This window comes from Rhamphochromis sp. 'chilingali', assembly GCF_963969265.1.
Source record: "Rhamphochromis sp. 'chilingali' genome assembly, chromosome: 4".
NCBI classification, from domain to species: domain Eukaryota; kingdom Metazoa; phylum Chordata; class Actinopteri; order Cichliformes; family Cichlidae; genus Rhamphochromis; species Rhamphochromis sp. 'chilingali'.
The window spans coordinates 3,176,720-3,197,811 of record NC_137948.1 but is presented as its reverse complement, the minus strand read 5'-3'; the positions used below and the strand labels follow the sequence as shown (position 1 = coordinate 3,197,811).

At 42.6% G+C, this 21,092-nt stretch overlaps 1 protein-coding gene across 1 annotated transcript; it reads left to right on the top strand.

Annotated features, from left to right (window-relative positions):
- Positions 1-10,844: 10,844 nt before the first annotated feature.
- LOC308395646 (uncharacterized protein) lies at positions 10,845-12,781 on the top strand. The gene is made up of 4 exons (XM_080880561.1): positions 10,845-11,031; positions 11,170-11,281; positions 11,371-11,463; positions 12,370-12,781. The coding sequence occupies exons 1-4, from the start codon at positions 10,959-10,961 to the stop codon at positions 12,446-12,448; spliced, it is 357 nt and encodes a 118-aa protein (XP_080736687.1). The 5' UTR covers positions 10,845-10,958; the 3' UTR covers positions 12,449-12,781.
- The last annotated feature ends 8,311 nt before the right edge of the window (positions 12,782-21,092 follow it).

Below are 21,092 nucleotides of genomic sequence, written 5' to 3'. Positions count from 1 at the left end.
ACGTAGAGACCTAAAATTCATTCCAGATACACAATATAACCATCCCTCCCAAACAGTGGTCACAAATCAGTCCAAATGTGTGGTAGTGGGCACATCTGCTATATTGAGATAATCCATCCCACCTCACAGGTGTGCCACATCAGGATGCTGATCTGACATCATGAGTAGTGCACAGGTGTACCTCAGACTGCCCACAACAAAAGGCCACCCTGGAATGTGCAGTTTTGTCTCACAGCAAAATGCCACAGATGCCACAAGCAATGAGGGAGCGTGCAATTGGCATGCTGACAGCAGGAATGTCAACCAGATCTGTCGCCCGTGCATTGAATGTTCATTTCTCAACCATAAGCCGTCTCCACAGGCGTTTCAGAGAATATGGCAGCACATCCAACCGGCCTCACAACCGCAGACCTCGTGTAACCACACCAGCCCAGGACCTCCACATCCAGCAGGTTCACCTCCAAGATCGTCTGAGACCAGCCACCCAGACAGCTGCTGGAACAATTGGTTTGCACAACCAAACAATTTCTGCACAAACTGTCAGAAACCGTCTCAGGGACGCTCAACTGCATGCCCGTCGTCCTCATCGGGGTCTTGACCTGACTCCAGCTCGTCGCCGTAACAGACTTGTGTGGGAAAATGCTCACATTCGATGGCGTCTGGCACGTTGGAGAGGTGTGCGCTTCACGGATGAATCATGGTTCACATTGTTCAGGGCAGATGGCAGCTGAGAATGTCCCAGTTCTTGCATGGCCAGCATACTCACCGGACATGTCACCCATTGAGCATGTTCGGGATTTGCTTGACCGGCGTATACGACAGCGTGTACCAGTTCCCACGAATATCCAACAACCTCGAACAGCCATTGAAGTGGAGTGGACCAACATTCCACAGGCCACAATTGACAATCTGATAGACTCCATGCGACGATGTGTTGCACTGCATGAGGCAAATGGTGGTCACACCAGATACTGACCGGTTCTGGGTCCCCAGACCCCCAATAGCGCAAAAAAACTGCACATTCCAGGGTGGCCTTTTGTTGTGGGCAGTCTGAGGTACACCTGTGCACTACTCATGATGTCAGATCAGCATCCTGATGTGGCACACCTGTGAGGTGGGATGGATTATCTCAATATAGCAGATGTGCCCACTACCACACATTTGGACTGATTTGTGACCACTGTTTGGGAGGGATGGTTATATTGTGTATCTGGAATGAATTTTAGGTCTCTACGTCCATCCCATGGGGAATGGGAGCAGTAACAAAGGTGTTGCGTTTATATTTTTGTTGAGTGTATGTCACGTGTCTCCGCCTACTGTGGCTGTGACATGTCTCCGCCTACTGTGGCTGTGACCTGTCTCCGCCTACTTTAGAGGTCATGTGTTTCTGCCTACTGTGGAGCTCCACGGTGGCTGCAGCCAGACCTTTCTCGACAGAAGGCTGAAGGCCCGGACCATGATAGTCTCATAGGTGCTGTGTTTTACAGTCAGCTCAAATGCGCTAATTTGTTTTCAGTGAAAACAGCAATTTCATAAATGCAACAAAACAAAGTTAAAGTTTGAAACAATAAAAAGCCAACAAGCATAGCCATGGATGCTAAAATGATTTAAACTATTACTAATATTGATGGTCATCTCCGTAAGGCTTGGGTGTGTTTTTTGGCTCTGTTCAGATTTTATCCTGTGGTGATAAAGTTTTCGGTCTCCTCCATTAAAGGTGCACCTTCCTTTGCAGGATGAAGTCCAGATGGCTGCTGTCCGCTGTGGACAGACTTCCTACCATCAGTGAAATGCAGGAGAGCGACACAGAAGAAGGAGACCCGGACTGCTCCTCTCACACCATGGAGGAGTATGTGGACTCCATCAAAGAGCTCTCCCAGCCGGCCCCCTACCCGCTCCATGGGCCCCTCAGAGGTCACCGCCTCTGGATGGTGCGCTCATGCCCTGTGGCTCCACCTGTGGCACCGGCTCTGTTTTTAAAATCCCTGAGAAGCAGCCCACCTTGGAGTCCAGTTGACCTATCAGATGTATCACTGACCTTAACAGACCAATCAAAGTGTGAGACATCAACACATTTCAAACAAAACCTGCTGGACGTGCTGGTGGGACATTCCCTGTTTGCAGGGCTGGTGTGAGGTGAAGGTAGCGGCCGGACTGCTGACCTCTGCCCACGGCTCCCGTCAGCTCCACGATGCATGATTCATTTATGTGTAAGAAGTAATTGAGTCAGCAACGCTCCAGAAGCTATATGCATTCCCTTTGAAGTTCTAAATGAACGCAACACATGAAACAAAAGATGAAAAGCGAAAAATCAAGGGCAGAACAAACAAACGAGCAGTGCCTGCCTGGATGCCCGAGGTATAAGTGCGATAAGTGGCTGTGCTGGGCCCACTCGTCCACCAGGGGGCCCTCCAACAGACCCAAGCTGTGAACTCTCCTGATTTGAATATTTAAAGACATACTCTCTGATTTTTGCCACCAGAATCTTCTGAGGACCCCAAACTAAGGATGATTCAAGAAAGCAATGCAAACTAGGTAGATTCATTGGCTCCCACACCCCAGGAGCTCGTTGAGATGAACTACAAATATTAAATCTCTTCAGACTGTAGCTCTAAATTAAATATCCAAGCATTTGCCTTCAGACCCTTTAAAGGGCCCAGAATTAGGTAAGCTTTAACTGCCTAGAAAAGGAATACAAAGGGCTGCTTAAGCCGACGGGGGGCCTTTGAACAGCTTCGGGGTTTAAGTTGTGACTTAAAAATTTAAAGATAGTCTCCCTCATTGGCTCTAGTCTATCCCAGCTGGCACATAAATATGAACTCTGTGTAGAGTCTGGTTCAATTTTAAATATCCGAATCATTTCTGTTGGACATTTGAAGAAATTTGGATGTTCGGTCTTAATCTAAAGATCTTAATATCTTTTTGGTTCAAAGCTCTATGCTTCTTCATATCCACCAGATCTAGGGTTATGATTTTAGTCAACTCTTTTTAGACACACATAGCTTTTTTGGAAAACCAAAAACCTTTCATCTTGTTGTTCCTTTTTTTAAAAATTGGTCTTAGGCTGGTGACCTGGGAGGTGTTAGGATGAAATCATCATGTTTTTTTTAGGGTTTTTTTTCATTCAAATAAGTAAACTTCTACTGCAAGACATTTGATTTCAAATTCTCCTTCGATACAGACGCAGAGATGTGTTAGTAAATGATGAGATTTGTTTCTCTTTTTCATCACCACCAGGTAAAAAAAGAATATGGCGGTCTCTTCCTGTTGAAAAGGAGATCTTCCTTACCACTGTCTCCAAATGCTTCTCGTAGGTTATTGTCTCTCAAACAATCTAATCTATAAAGCATCTTGAGATTACTCTCATCAGTCGTGACTCATGAGCTTTATAAATAAAATGAACTGAACCCCCTTTGACCTTAAAATGTACTGCTAAGCCTAAAGCTTCTTATTCTTTTTAACCTCACAGATTTGTAATATTGGATAATTTCTCTCCCCAAATAAATCAGTTTCTTAACCACTTATTCAGTTCATAGTCTGCAGCCATTCCCAGCTGCCCGTGGGTGGACATTATACAGTGGGGCAAAAAGTATTTAGTCAGCCACCGATTGTGCAAGTTCCCCCACTTAAAATGGACAGGTGTCTTTTATACAGATGATGAGTTCAAACAGGTGCCATTCATACAGGTAACGAGTGGGGGACAGAAAAGCTTCTTACAGAAGACGTTACAGGTCTGTGAGAGCCAGAGATTTTCCTTGTTTGAGGTGACCAAATACTTATTTTCCACCCTGATTTACGAATAAATTCTTTACAAATCCTACCATGTGGATTCATGGATTTTTTTTTCACATTCTGTCTCTCACAGTTGAAGTGTACCTCTGGTGCAAATTACTGACCTCTGTCATCATTTTAAGTGGGGGAACTTGCACAATCGGTGGCTGACTAAATACTTTTTTGCCCCACTGTGAACCTCACCTGTCTATCACAAGGCTATGTAATTAAATTCAATAAATCTGTATTTTTTTTCCATTGCATTTTCCAGGAATTCCAGCTCCCTATGGCTTCCTGGCCACCCGAGCTCACTGAAAGCAATTCTCCTTTATTTCTGAGTTTTAAATATTCACTTTTCTAATTGTATTTTATTTGTTTTAATTAAGTTTAAAACTGAAACACGTTTGTGCTAAGGGTAAAGAAGCACTCACACTGTGCAGGTTTATGCAGTGCAGCCTGCAAAGTTTTGTTGACATTGGTTTGCTTTTTTCCCCCATTTGAAATAAAAGCAGTTGTAAGAAAAACATAAAACGGCTTCCCTCCTTTCTTTGCATGTAATTATCATGTCTGAACAGGAATGCGGGCGTCCTCAATGACCGTGTTGGGCACACACTTTATTTTCAACCATCAAAATTTAGTTTCTGTTTCCTTGAAGTTGTGTGACTATGAGATAAGTCGCTCCAGCTGGCTATTGGCAAGAAGTGCCTGAGTTACATCCAACAAACATGTGGTAAGAGAGAAAGAGAGAAAGGGAGGAGAGCAGAGCGACCCCCCTGGAGATGCTTCCAGAGAACAAGCCTCAGAATTTGACTCAAACTGACCCCAAATTACTCATGCACATTGTGCAACACAGACTATGTCAAGCTCACAAAGTATGAACACAAAGAGGCCCTCAGGAACATTATTTTCTTGCATTAACGTAAAAATGTGTCACAATATTCCAAAGAAATAGCTGGAACCATTTACGTACATGGTATGTGGTACGGAGATAAGAAAAGATTTATGAAGCATAACTTACGGTAAAGTGCTGCTTCAGCACCAGGTGTGTTGAAAACATAGGATTTCTTTTAAATTGGATTCGTAGTTATAGCGAGGTGCAGATATCGTCGCTTCTCCAAAACTCATTAAATTAGAAAAGGAGTGAGATACTGTAAGCAGCGAGATACACCGCAGCGTACCAGAGTGATATAAAACAGATTTGCTGTATTTGAGTCGTTTAGTTGCAATATCCCAAAGACCTGTTTGATGTGTAAACACAGAAATGTGGCATTAAATATGAAATACAGCGAGGAAAAAAAACAATAGGAGCTCTGTGAGAGAGCTCAGTGTGGAGAGGCGATATCAGGGGAATCCATCTCTCAAACTACACCCTGAAATACAATAATTGAACATAAAGACAAGCTGAGGATTATAGCTGAGAGCTGCCAGGCTCCAGTCGAGACATGCACCGCAGTCATTGATGAATAACAGGAAATGTCAGCTTTTAGTATGGATGAATTCTCATTACTGCTCACCAGCTAAAACAGTCACACAACGTTTACTTTGCTTGATCTTACTATTTCACAAGACAGAGCGCTGCACTGTTCGTGTTAATCACACCATGGCTGCCAAATTATCTGCAGATTACAGTGAAAATCAGTCTGTCTGCAGATGCCTTCAAAGCTGCGTGCAACGTTTTTGTTTTCATGTTGGATCTCTTAGTGGCAGCTTAATCTGTGCAGCGCTGTGAAAAAGTACTTGCACCATTCTTGATTTCTTACACTTTTTCTTTTCTTTTGCATACTTGTCACATTTGGCTGGAGCTCAGGAGATGGAGCAGGACATCTACTAGCTGCAAGGGCCGTAGTTTGATCCCTGGCTCCAGCAGTGAGTGAGTGAGTGTGAATGTGTGTGCATCCCAGCATGCCATGTTGTATGAAGTGCTTTGAGTGCTCATGTTATTGGATCTTTTCAGAGTTAAATGATGGATTTAAATGTAATAAAGGAAAAAAGCCATCTGAAGCTACCTGCCCCTGTGTGAAAAAGTATTTGCCCCCTAAACCTAATAACTGGTTGTGCCACTTTTGGCAACGAGAACTGCAGTTAAGTGCTTGTGATAATTGCCAGTGAATCTTTCATATCACTGTAGAGGAATTTTGGCCTGCTCGTCTTTGCAGAATTGTTGTAAATCAGCCACATTAGAGGATTTTTGAGCACGAATAGCCTGATTAAAGTAATCTCAAAGCATCTCGATCAGATGTAAGTCTGGCTTTGATTTTGTTTTTTTTGTCTTTTCAGCCATTCAGAGGTGGACTTGGGGGTGTGTTCTGGATTATTGTCCTGCTCCATAACCCCAGTGTGTTTGGGCTCCAGGGCACAAACTGACATTCTTCTTCAGGATTTTCTGGTAGGTTTGGGTAGACCCCTCCCCCAAATAAATGAAGAAGACTTAAAACCTGCATTTTGCATTTACTCGAGTTATCTTTGTCTAATATAGGCACTGAAATCTTTAAGCATGATAAAAGAAATCAGTGGAGGGGACAATACCAATAACATGGAAGCAACTCAAAACAATCAGGCCAGGGGTGCCCAACTCCAGCCCTCAAGCGCCGGTGTCTTGCAGGTTTTAGATCTCATCCTGGGTCAACACACCTGAATCAAATAATTAGTTCATTGCCAGGCCTCTGGAGAACTTCAAGCAATTTAAAACAGCTGTGTTGGATCAAAACCTGCAGGACACTGGCCCTCGAGGCCTGGAGTTGGACTCTGATTTAGGCAAACCAACCTGCCGAAATTCAAACTGGGCATCAGAATCAGAAAGAAATGTGATTTAGGTGAATTTTAACGCAGCGTGATTGTTGGTGCCAGACGGCCTGATCTGAGTATTTCAGAAACTGCTGACCTGCCGGGTTTTTTCCCACACAACCATGTCCAGGGCTTACAGAGATCAGTCCAAGAAAGAGAAAACATCCAGTGGGCGTCAGTTCTCTGGCAGAAAATGCTTTGTTGATGTAAGAGAAGATGGAGCAGGCCAGACTACTTTAAGTTGACAGGAAGTTAACTGTAAAACAAATAATCACTCGTTACAACAAAGGAGTGCAGAAGAGCATCTCTGAACCCACAGTGTGTCAAGCCTTGATGCCGATGGGCTACAGCAGAAGAAGACCACACCGGCTGGCACTCGTGTCAGCTAAGAACGGGAAACCCACTTGCTAAAGTTGGTCTGATGAGTCGGACCAATTTCTGCTGTGACATGATAGAGGATAGTGTAAACATCTGCGGCTGGTGATGTAATGGTGTGGGGGATATTTTCTTGGAACACTATGGGCCTGATTAAACATCACAGTCTGCCCGAGTATTTAGCCCTGACCAGCTCCATCCACTTTCTGACCACGGTGTAGCCATCTTCTGATGGCTGCTTCCAGCAGGGTAATGTGTCATATCACAAAGCTCGGATCAACTCAAACATTGAGTTGAGGGCACTCAGATGACCTCCACAGCCATCAGATCTCAGTCCAGCAGAGCACCTCTGGGATGCGGTGGAACGATAATCTGATCATGGACGAGCAGCCGACAGAGTCAAAATGACTTGGTTAGCCAGGGATAACCAAATTAATGTCCAGGTTAACCCTCTCAGGCTCAAATTAAGTTTTTGTTGCTAATGCACAAAAGAATACCTGCAGTGGTATTTTTAGTTTTTAACTGTTGCAAATCTGCAACGCCTGCCTTGAGAGGGTTAAAATGCACACTTTCACAACATTTATGCTCCACTTTGAAAAACGATGCTTCCCAGTGCTTTTAGATGTGACGCGAGCAGCTTTGACGAAACCATGTGACACCCTGGGACAGAGAACAGAATGTCTTTTCTTTGGTCGTTTGATGTGTTGGAAAAAGCGTCTTCACAGCTGTTTTGGTGTTTGCTGGGTTGAACTGAAAACTTACTGATGCTCAACACTGTTGTTTTCTTTTTCCATTCCTTTAAAAAAAAATCTGGTGCACATTTGTGAGATAAATGTTTATGTTTGCTGCCATGTTGCGTCCGTGCTGTTTATTCTCAGTGTATCTGCTGGACTCGCTGTGTGGCAGATTGTTGTGCTGATTACTGCCTTCACTTGGAAACACTTAGCCGCTTTTTTCTTTTTTTGAAACAGTAAAAGTGGTTTTATTCCTCCCCTCTGGTTTGCCATTGTGTTTACTGATCAAATAAATAAAGCCAGGGTAAGATAATGTGTGCATAATGGCCAACTTTCTCATCGTAAATAAGGCCGAAATGACCATTAATCATCGAGGAGTCACAGTCTTGATTTCCTTTTACTCTGAAAAAGATAAAACACCTCATCAAAGCAGCCTGTTAATAACAAACACCGGGATCATCTGTCTTATCTGCATGTTCAGGTTTGCAAGCCGCGAGTGTGATAACTTTACAGACAGAAAACAGCTCCTCATGTTTGCTTCCTCCCACAGGGCATTTTGTGATGGTTTTAATAGACACATAAAAATTGAAATGCGATGTCTTGTGCAACCGCCGGCTTGCAGTGCTGGTGTGTAATCATATCGGCTATGAAATAAAGCTGTTAATAAAAAAAGGTCCACGTGTAAATTACAGTCTGACTTTCATTGTGCTCTGTCGTCGACTAAGAAACTGCAACAAAAGAAAGAGTGAGCCAAATAATTAAAGCTGAGACACCTAATGAGGAGGTAATTTGTCACCGAGCAGGATAACAGCTTTCTATTTGCTTTTTTGGCTGTAATCACAGACGCTGCTGGACTGCAGGATGCTGCTGTGAAGACTGATTGAGCTTCCTCACCTCATCTGAAACATTCTGACTCGAGCTCAGTCGGAGCAGGAGGGGATTCGCCGTGAGACCTTATGTTTTGCTTTGCGAGTTCCCCAAATAGTCCCCTTGCTGTTAGGTGATTAACTTTTGCTGCAGAACGAAAGAGGGGGAACTTGTTGACCCATCTGTACTTGTTTACAAAGTGAGTCCACAAATGTTAAGAGCATGCAGCAGTGACCATGAACCTGCACGGTCTGTGTAAACGAGGCAGACCAGAGGGGCAGGTCGGGGTTTTTAGCATCAGGCAATAAAATGAGCTGTAACGGCATCAGGGCACGTGAGGATGACACGTCACATTCAGACACAATGAAACAGAATATTTATTAGACAGTCATACTCTGTCATTGTGCACAAAGTCATACTGGAAGCATGACAATCAGCTGGCAAGTGTCCCCAGAAATGACTCCTCGAGGCAACAAACTTCTGAGTCTGCTTTTAGGCAGACAGGGCAGGGCTACCACGAGTAAGGCAGCCTGCTGCCTAGATGATCTCCTTTATGATTTTAGAATGACCAGAATTTAAGTAATGGACTTTATGCTTAATTCAGCGGGTCAGAGATTGCTGTTCTAAGTTAGTAGCAACCATAAACTGCCAATTAGTGCCAAGGCCTTGACTAATAAACTAAAGCAGAGACGTCTTGAGTGGCCTGTACTGTGATCTGGAGGCACCAACAGCACAAATAAAGTACAGAGGGCCCCTTCAGGGACTCAAATTATCTGCAGGGAAGTTTATCTCAGAATTAGCAGCTACACCCTCTGTAGGTGTCTCAACCTCTGACATCCACCTAACTCCTGTATCTAGATGGAAAAATTATATTTAAAAAAAGGAGAAAATTAGGTTTAGAGGCTAAAACATGTTTAGTTCTGCTGTAAAGTTGGTAGTCTGTGGGGACTCGAGCAGACGTCAGCCGCAGAAGTCGCTGCTCGGAGCCAACGAGGAGAAATAAGCAGTTTTGCTGAAAAACTGAAATATGACGACGGTCGTGAACTCCAGTGCGCCTGTTACACAAATGCACTTAATGCACGTTGCAACCTATTGGTAACCTTCAATGTGTTCATTGCGTGTAATGCCAGGATATGAGCCCAATGGCAAAAAGATATATGAGTGACAGACATTTACATGTTGTGAAATGTGTTTTCTCCGCTCTGGGAAAGTGAGTTGTTCACACGGTGTGAGCTGTTCAGTCATGAGTGAGATGGTACCTGCTGTGGCATGTTTACAGACTGGTAAACATCGGAAATAGGAGTGAATCCATCGTGAGCGCTAAACTGTTATCAGCCTTGTAAGTGTTCCACTGTGTTTCATGAAACAGGTGCAGATTTGTCTTCCTCGGAGACATTCCTTTTCCCACCTCACTGCGACGCTACTCTGTGCAGTGCAATGTGCTTTCCAGTAACTCCAACAGGCCAGAAGAATGTCGAGGATGCATTAAGTTTAACCTCAAATAAAATAAGAATTTACACGGTAACAGTCATTACTCAGTATTTTACAACCCAGCTGTGCTGCTGCTAGCCCAGAGCTTGAAAACAATCACCAGCTTTTCCTCATAACCTCCAACTCTTTCAACATTCATGTGAAAAAGAAAGTGCACCCTCTTTCAAGGAGGTTTCATCAAAGCATTGTAAACAACTCATCTGGTGCTTAGCAGTTCTTACAATAAGGTCAATACAACCTCAGGTGAACAGCAACTCCTGACAAAGGGTCATCATGACACCAGGTCCTCATTTATTTACCAGGAAACTACAGAAGAACTACATACACCCATGACTCAGCAGCCTGAAGAACCAACTTTAGCAGCAATAACTTGCAGTAACTGTTTACTGTGTGACTTTATCAGTCACTCACATTGTTTTGGAGGAATGTTGGCCACTCTTCTTTACAACGGTGCCTCAGTGCACTGAGCTTTGTGGGTTTTTGTTTGTGCCCTGCTCCCCGACGGTCCACGAAATGACCGTGGACTTTCTTTTTCAGATGACTGTACAGTAGCCCGGACATGCCTGGGCAAAGCGTGATAAAAAGTATTAATCACCTCTTCCCTTTGACTCTGATTATGGTTAGTAATGAGATGTGGAATCTGTTTAATTATGTCATGATTTCATTTTTCTCCCTTTCTCTTTAAAACCAGCACAGAGCGCATTCTTTGAGCATGTCTCCTGCATGAATGTGGAAATTCCAGAGTCTAACTGACGGGAAGAGGCTCGGCCTATCGGGAAACCCACCCTGGCCTCGTTATAAAAGCAGAGGAGGCTCGCAGCAGCTCTTCACTCCTGTCTTCTCTCTTCAAGGAGGTACTGCAACCGGTTCGAACTCTCGCTTGTTCTCCTCTGAGGGATATTTTGGGGACTTTGGTTTGTCTCTCTCAACAGAACAATGGCCATTTTGCAGAGAAACTGTGCAGTCTTGTTGGTTGTTGTGGCTGCGGCTTGTGTGGAGCTCTATCAAGGTTAGTAATTTCTGCAGAATGTGTAATGCAGTAATGCTCTAAAACTTTATTGGCATGCATTTGCTTTTACTTCTTAGAGTGCATCAGTGGTAGGACTGCATTTCTTTTGCTAACCTGTCTGAAAACGTTCCCCTGCAGCTCAAACCTCGATAGGACGCTGTGCATGTCCCAAGGTCCAGGCAGTCAAAGGCAAAATATCAGATTTCCAAGTCCTTGAAAAGCGGCCCAGCTGTGATAAAACTGAGTTGATGTAAGTTTAAAAGAATATCTTTGAATATCTGCCACTTTAGAGTCTTGTCGGCTGTGCAGATTTTGATGGTAATACTTCTGTTTTCTCAGTGTAACCAGGATCAACCCCGACAACTCCACCCAGAAGCTGTGCATGTTCACTGAGGGAGTTAGAGCCAAGCGCCTCTTATCGTGCTGGGAAAGGTGAGCTACACAACATTAGCATCGGTTCACCCACAACTAACTGCTCTTTGCTTCTTCTTTAATGCTTCTGAATTTGAGAATTTAAGAACAACTAAAAACAGAATTCAAACTTTTCCATAAATGCGTTTGAGACAGGGGCGTGTCCAGAGGGGAGGGGATGGGGGGGCCCTGATCCCCTCAAATTCAGTATTTAAAGTACTTTAGTGACGCTCAGTTTTAAAACCAGGATCAATGTTTTGTTGTATTTTACACTTTGCATTTTGGATGCAGATATCTGCTGTAAGACATTAAACCATCTTCAGCTTTGACACTGATATTGCAATAACAAATCAGTAATTATAATCCAGCATGCATATCTCTTTAAAAAAGACTGCTGTTACTTTAAATAATTTATGTATATTTTGATGCTTAAACTTTTTCCAAGTAGGCAGGAGTATGACTTTTAAGTAAAAATGCTCTTCTTACTTTCCATGTAATATATCTGTATGCGAGCACAGGACTGCACAGAAGCCTAAAAAGTCATTTCTGGTGTTTTCTACATTTATTCCTAATCGAACATAGACTCTCTTGTCTCGTTCTCGCTCCCTGTTCTGTGCTACATGCACAGACTGAATGCTCCAGCAGCTGCACAGCTTTCACAGAGAGCTGGGACAGAATATCACACCACTTAAAAATGTTTGATTTGGCTTCAGAATCGATTCTTTTACAGCCAAAACACCACATGCTTCTGACTCCACAGAAAAACGAAACAGACCGAATGGCGTATAAATCGTTCCCCAGATGCAAGGAGTTTTAGAACAAATCTCAGGACACGTTAACATGTGACTCCTTGCGCAAACATCCAGATGTTTTCCATTAGTCCTTTGGCCTAATCCCAGTTTTTCTTTCCTCCCTTTCTCTTCTCAGCATAAACAAAAATGAGACACGCAAAATGGAGTGCATCGACAGACCGAAAATGGCCGGGAACAGTACCACGGAGAAATGAAACACACGAAAAGGAGAGGAAGAATGGTGAAGATAGATATTTCTCAGATCTCTGTGAAATGACGGCGAGAGCAAAGCGCGCCGAGAAGGCCAGACGAGTGAGAGCGAGCAGGAAAAGGACGGAAGAGAAAGAAGTTGTGGAGTTGTTAGGAAAGAGACAAATACAGATAAATACAAATTAATACAAGAAACAGAATATAGCAGCAAGTCTGTGTAAGAAGGGCACACACCTTTATTTTTTTGCTTGACACTGGTATTTATGTTGATATTTATTTATTCTGCTTCTTTTTTTGTACATTTTTATTGAATGTCTCTTTAAATAAAGTTAATTTTGATAGAAGTTTCTGCTTCCTGCTCATTTTTCGCCCAGTCTTTGGGCAAAAACCAGAAAAAGCTTCATTTCTTGGCACCCTGAATGTTTCCAGCTGGTTTTTGTTAACCCTCATAATGAAACCTGCGGCTCAGCACCGGTATCTCTACATCGAAACACAAACAAACAGGGTTGATCTGCACAGAAGACGCAGCTGGCACTCGAGGACGCTGAAGTGACTTTGTTGCAGGGTGAGCAAATTAATTGTTATCATACACAAACCGTGCACTCCTAGGGGAGAGTGGGGGCTTAGCACGATAACAATTAAATCATGCCCAGGAGAGCATTTTGACCACAGCTGTTTACAGCAGCAGCTGTAGGCCAGATGATGAAGCGGGGATGGATTCCTGAAGGATGTCGTGACTCTGAGTGGGCTAAAGTGAAAGTGGTTCTTTTACTTGATTCAGCAGAGCAGCAAGGAAAACAGTGTTAAAGTTGAAGAATCTGGAAACCATGGTTTCCAAAGAAAGACGGCTCAGGACTGTGAGCTAAATCTAACATCTGGACCAGACCACCAAACATCTGCCGCCACATCCAATTGCGCAACGATCCAACGATGGCAGCGATCCACATCCGACAGCTCAGATTGAAAGATTGTCACTTTCTCCCCTCCTCTGTAAATCATCAGGCCCAAATCTAGTGGCAACAGCACGAGGGAGGCTGGTTTGAGTTAAAGTTTTATATGATCTTTTTTAAACATTGTGAATGTTTGAGGCAAATGATTTCTGAAAACATGTGAACTAACTTGGACTAAAGTCGATCTTTCTAGTTCCCTGTGCTGCAAGAAAACATCTGGAGTCATATCAACAGAATAAACATGATTGCAAACTAAAGTCAACATAACCTCCCCCTCCTTCATACCACACTTGGCACATTCCTCCAGGAAGTCGACCATAAAAGGAGTGCAAAAGGGTTTGGACTGGTTTGGCAGTTTCTGGGTCCAAATCAGAGAAAGGTGGAGTACATCTTTAGTGGAGGTTAGAAAAACAGACTAATTAATCAAACGCACAGTTTCTTTATAATCTCATGTACATCAGCCACCAAACCAAACACATTTACAGGCTGTGTTTTGAAGATGTTCTCGATTGTTTGCAGCAGTTCGGAGTCGGTGCATCACGCTACCGCCAACCTTCGTAAATAATCATGAGCATCAGAATGTCGTCCTCCTCTTGGATCTGGAATCACGACCCAAGGTATAGTTCAAGCTTAATATCAGTGAAACTCACCTGATTTGGACTGCTTCAAAGAATTTTACGCTCTTTGTACACGAGAAGCAGTAAATAAAATATCACTCCCCTACATGCAAAGCTGTTTCTGCAGGCCTCCGAATCTGCTGTCAGAGATCAGACACACAAATATTTTAGTGACTTCACCACTACACTCCACTAACTCTCAACAGTCCATACTAATACAGCCATAGTTCAAGATATTTATCCTTAAACAGAAAAATCTGAAGGACTCTGATGTTTGTGTTGTAGGATAAACATCTTTTTCAGGTAGATACTGGAAATCTAAAACGGCCTCTCGTGAAAATAAATAAAAATCCTAGAAAAACATCTAAAATCACTCTGGTCTTCATCTCTTTACAGCATTTTTTAGTATTCGTTTATTTTTTTGGTGAAAAATGATGACAGAAATTTTACATGACTCATATTAAAAGCAAATTTTTCTCTTGGAAATTTCTTTCAGGCATTTCTGTGGTAGTCAGGAGAGAGTTAACTGACATGACCCTGCTCACTCCCTCTCCAGCTACGCTCCCTAATAAGTAGAAGCTAGCTGTTATGCATAAACCCAACTCAACTTCGTGCACAATGTCAGCTTGTTATGTGCACACAGCAATAACTGTATACAAAAAAAACGGACATGGCTAACAAGACACCCTTACCCACTTACTGGAAAATCTGACTCATGAAAACTGAAGCACAAACGTCTGCTACGGTCTGTAAGTACAATTAACTGCACAGTAAGCTGTTTGTCAGGTAATCAGATTAAAAATGCTCCAGAGGTCCAGTTCAGTGACTCCAATTAGCTGAGGTGAAGCCTAGTAGAAGCCAGGCAGAGCATCTGCTGCAGGACGCCTCGTCTGAAGACAGTCCTCTACGACTCTGCCTGTCCGTCAGTCAGAACAGTCAGACGCCTCTCTGGTGGCGTTGCTTCATAGGTAAGAATAGAAACACTCACAGTGACAATTTTTTTTTTCACCCAATCTGAACTATTTCTCTTCCTCAAATTTACCTGGCATCAATCCTCCTGACCGTATTAAAGGTCAGCACCAACTGTTTTCTCAATTACCTCACTTTCTCACCCCCACTAACGAAATCTCACCCCAAATCTCCTTCACCCAAAAAGAAAACCCTGCTTCTAAAATTATGTGTCTGAAAATCAGCTAAAGGCAGTGTTTTCAGTAAGGTTAATGATCTAAATGGAACAGTTGCTTTCTGTAAACAGCAGACCTGCTTTTCTCTGCCTCTTTCAATACATTAAAGCTACTTTCATCTTGTCAAATTGTTGCAGCAGAGCAAACAGATGTTTCCCAGTCAGAAGGTTGGTGGTTCCATTTCCTCCAGTCTGAATCATTAGTTGATACACGAATGTGAGTGTGAATTTTAGGCTCTAGTTCATGGACAAAAGTGCTTCCATGAATGAGATTATAGTAAAGGCTACAGAAATACCAGTCCATTTACCACCTTAATCACTGATTCTTAAAGCTTCTATGATATCAGAGGGGATTAAGGTTTTTACTTAATAAAAAAATCTCTCTCACACACACAAGAAGTGTGGTGGTGAAGATATGTTTGCAGAATTCACTCAGCTTACGATTGTTGTGAAATACCGTCAAAGGCTGAATGGGGCCTGACTCACTTTGCGAATTACCCTCAAGTGGACATTAGAGGAACTGCAGTTTCTTTCATGATCTGCGATGGCAGATGATGTGGAACTGGATTTAACAAAAGGTGAGCCTTTATTGTGGCAGATACACAAATGTAAACCAAATGAGGAAAACAACTAGAGGAGCGGCTAACATAAAATCTAAACCAGGAAAACCTAAAACACACCAAACCTGAAAACACTTGAATAACTGAACCATGGAAACACTGGGGAGATTAGCAGACGATGAACAGAGAGAGACATGACTTAAATATACAGAAGCGTAATGAGGGAAGTGGAAACACACGGGTAACACAGCTGACACAAATGAACAGGATGCCACCAACACAGAACACGAGACTGTCAAAATAAAACAGGAAACACTGAGATGTAGACTGACACATGAGCTTGACACAGGAGCCGAGGGGACACGAGCACAACACAGCAATGATGCGACACGAAAGACATGACCTTCAGGGAAACATGGCGTGACACATAGGAAGGAAAACATAGGGACGAAAGAGGGAAACAAGATACACCTCCCATAGGGGGCACTGTCACTGTAAAACAGCCTTTATCAAAGAAAACTGTGGTCAGTGCGACTCTAGGGTTAAACAATTCATTATACTTTTCACTTTAAAGGGATTTTCTTATGCATCATTTTCTACACACACACACACACACACACACACACACACACACACACACACACACACACACACACACACACACACACACACACACACACACACACACACACAGAAATCATTCCTCAGGCTGATAAAAGATGAAACATTGACTGATGAGTTAATGTAAAAAAAATGACTACAACATTTAGTGCTTATCCCAAATAAAGGCAGCACATTTATCCCCCGCCAAGTTGTCGATGAATGCTAACGCGGAGATGCTGAGTGGGTTATCGATTGACCGGGGCCCACTCTGCTTCTCGGCTTCCATTCGACTGATCAGCTGAGCCAACACGTCTTGATTTTTGACCATTAAGTTTTGCAGGCGAGATAAAGTTTGCTGGAGTATATCAGAGCCGCTTCACTCCAGGGAAATCAGAGGCGGCCCGGTCAGAGCACGGGAGTGTGGGAAAGAATAGATCCTCGATAAGCCCACTCATTCTCTGGGTCCTGAGGCTGTGCTTGGCCCATTTGGACACTCTCACATCGTCTCACACTGACACAAACACAACGAACACATGCTGAAACATAAGCTACGTGGCGCGAAGTCTCTCGGGTTAAACAGCAACGTCTCCTCCGCACTGTGTCTCTGCATGAATGTTCAGACACCCAGAAATACCACTTCACTGCTCTGCTGCACGACAACAATCAGGAAGTCCATGAGCACCAGACTGAGGCTGGAAACCTGACCCGAGCCTGCTGCTGACACACTCCTGCTTATTATTATCATTTGGTTTGGTCTAGGCTCTACAAATGAATTGATCAGATTTCTTGGTTGCTGAGTGAGCGTAACGCGCAAAAATGTGGCTACTTTGTTCTGTGTTTAATGTTTGATTCATACATTAAAGACTTTGTTTCAGATATTTTGGTCACTATACAGTGGATAACAGTGAGTAACAGCCCGGTGAGCCAGCTCATAGGTTTAGCCAGGCGTCTACTGGAAAACTACAAGCAAGCGATAACAACTGTTATGACCATTCATTGGGCTGATCCAAATCAGGCGCCCACACAAGAGGTCGGTATCTGATTGGCAGAGATTGGTGCAGAGGTTACTGGGTCACATGATAAGAACAGCCATAAATCTATTTTAAATGGAAAGATAAATAGATATTTATGGGTCTCCTTTCATCCACTACAGATGGATAGAAAAGAGGACCGTAGGTTTGAATATCTGCCTAGAATATAGTATATATTAGATCTGCAGCACGTGATCCAAAATGTGTATGAATTAACCCCCGTGTGAGGTTTTTTTCCTCCAGACTGCCTGACTCAGCTTCAGAAATGCCACAGGAAGATTACTGAGATAAGGAGATCAGATGTACTTTATTTATAACCGAATCAGGAAATTCCAGTTACAGCAGCAAGAACACTGATCACAGCTGGTAAAAAAAAAAACAGCTTAAACTCCATAAAGTAAAGCAGGAGAATATAGAAAGTAAAGTAAAAACAAACAAACAATACACACAGTAAAAGTAAAAGCAAGTACAAAGTTCAATATTTAAAAATATATATAAATAATATTTCAATATGATGCAATGATGTCATCCTATTTAGTACCTATTTGAAATCTTAGGAATAAAAAATGTGACTAACCCTGATTTAACCCTCAAATCTCTGCAAAAACATCCCCAAACTCTGAAATTTAGCAGCTGGCATCTCCTGACCTGATCGATCCTGTACCAAAGGCGTGTGTTCCACCTAATCCTGCAGGTTAATACTACAGAGTGCAGTTTTGAATTAGTGCTACATAAGTGTTCCATGTCATGCTAAGTCTCCTACACAGTGTTTCTAAAGGAAATTCTGTATTTCACTTTACTTAATATAATAATTTAAAGATATGTATCCCAGAGGTTGTAAGATTCTTCTGTTACAGCAGCTAAAAATAAAAAAAACTTAAATAAAATGAGCTGGCATTGAAACTCCTGCAGTTACCCTCTGGTTCCATTTGGAGGCGCTAATGTGTTGAGTTACTCAGCTTGTGCAGATTCTGAGCTGAAACCTCCGAATGCTCGAGTTCATTCACTGAACGCACAATGCAAATGTGCACAAGCTGGTGTTAAAAGAGACTAAATGAATTGAGGTTAGTACAGATGTTTTATTCATCCACAAATAAGACAAAAGAGCAAGAGGTGTTAAAATGCTTAAAAGATCGTTTGTGTAGCTACACACAGTACTTAGAGTAAGTCCTGTCACCCGCCCCCCCCACCCCCACTCTGCACAATAGGAGGTAGTCATTTAATCTATCAGGCTCCTTTCCTGTGGAGTCAGTTCATAGCTTGGATTCAGGAGACAGACACCCTCTCTGCTTTTAAAATTAGACTTTAAATTAATGTGTTTGAAGCCGTGGCCAAAAGGTTCACGGTGGCACAAAGTTTGCTTTCTGTGCACTGTGCTGCTTCAGTTTGCTTTACCTTGAAGTATTTCTGATATAGTGAAGAACAAGCAAGGATTTCACAAGTTTCAAAAACCTTTATTGGCAAATAAATAAATAAAAATGTAATAACAGTAGTGCCACTGCCAAAACTTGAGGCCAGAACTGTAATGTGATCGTAAGTTACAAAAGGACTCAATGTTTTATTCAGAATGACCTGAAACTTGCAACTGAGCCCATAAAGTCACAGAGAGAGAGAGAGAGCGTTTAGTAAAGTCCAAGAGCAAGGAAGTCGAGGCTGTTTTTCCACAGACCTCTGCTGAGGTTTATCATGTGACACATTGCTCTGGAGTTTTCTGCCATATTGGATGTAATTGCCTATGTTTCTTGGAGGCTGACTGAAACAAAGGTGCTGAACAAAAATCTTATAGAGATTGTTCTGGATGCTAGCAGATCGCCTGTAGGTGCCTCTAGTTTTTCTTGTTTGCGTGCAAGGTTCGCCTTCAGAATAAAGGTTGGGATTCCGCCAACCATGCTGCAGCATGCACAGCTTTTAATTTGAAGGGTAACGTTTTCCATTTCCACTTTGCTTTGTACTTTTCACAGTTTTATTGCAGCTCTGACAGCAGCTAGAAAGTGTTTGAAGACAGGTCTGTCACTTCCATTCAGACTATGACTGCAGCAGTGTGCTAGCAACCACACCAACCGGTTGGTTAATACACATTTTTCCTGGTGGTTGCCAGTTGGTTGCAGACCAGTCTGTAGGCCTGTGTGACTGGGGTGGTTTTCACTTGAGCTTACTGCCACCAAAATGTTTTTATGCTTCTCTTTTTAAATTTTGGATAATAGGAGTGTGAAGAATGTCCCTGGATTAATCTCCCCTGAAAATGCTCATTTTTTCATATTTCTTCATTTTTGTAGAAATAAATGTCCACATCTACACATCTGCTTCTTTCACTGGTTTGATGGCTGATTAAAGGTTAAAAGTTTGAAAGTGTTAGATTTAGGATCTGTGCATTCAGCATGTGAGTGATTCAATAAACGCCTCTAGACGATTAGTAGAGAAGACTGGCAACTTGTTACAAAGATATCAAATTGTTAACAAAGTTCTGCTTGTGAGTCCTTGTGCTTTTAAACAACAAATAGTTTGTAAAATTGAATCCTGACTGGGCCAATGTCATTCAAAATACATGTGAATTTTTTTATTTACTTTTTTTTTTTTTTTTTGCTGTGCTTATGTCCTGGTTTGAGATGAATTCACTGAACCTGGACCTTTGTTCAGCTCCACTTTTGTCTTTGGTTTTGTGGGTTTTACATATTGCATGACATCTTTTTCCCTTTGTGTGACTCTTAAACACTCATTGTCATTTGATGAAGATTTTTTTTTTCTTTTAGCATTTCTGTCTTTTTTAAAATGCTGCATGCTCTTTGGGACTTTAAGCCCTAAAATAACGAAGAATAAAATCAGTTTTAACACAGAAACCCTTCTGAACTCTGTTAAAAAAAAACAGCCTGTAGCGACTTCCACAGTCGCTAGAGGCCGGGGATGGAGCCTGCCTATTTGCCTGACGCGCTGTCAACTTTACGCAATAATGCGAGAGGTGGAATTGTTTGCTTGTTTATTAAAGTGCTTTGAGAGTTTACAGAGTAATGTCATCGGCTCCTGATTCAGACTCTTACAACGTCACAGGCTCTAATATAACGAAGCGAAACATGTTGTGCAGCGGTCAACAAAAACTACGGCTACCCAGCCCTCCTCTCTGTCAAAATCAAAACCAGTGAATGACAGACTGACAACGCCCATTTATGTCACCGCTAGCACCCACGTGACTCCCATAACAACCAAACAAATAAAAACCCAGTGATCATCAAAATTCAATACATTCAATTATGGCTCCTACACAGCCATTCACACACACACTTAGTCTTTCTGTCCTCTGTATACATGCCATACTCTGTATCAAGCCTGTTCTCTAGAATGAATCACCTCCTGATGTCGGCCCTTTTGGGAACCTGAAATGGTCTTTTTGTGGAGTTCTTCCTCACCAGAAGTCGAGGGTCTAACGACGGAGGATGTCACAGCTTGTAAAGACTTGCTGCGACAGAGATCTGGGAACTGACTAGATCTGAGTTTCTTTTCTGTAGCTCTGCCCTTGAGGCAAACACGAATCTGATCACAGAACGATGTTTATTAAAAACTGACGTTTATATGTCAGCATCACATACTGACATTAAAGGAAATCTGGTACGTTCCAGTAAAGCTTTCTTTAAAAATGACGAGACCATAAAGTAAACCGCAGTTTCTCACCGAGCGTAAGGGCTAAAACACTGAAGAGACCTACATGTGAGC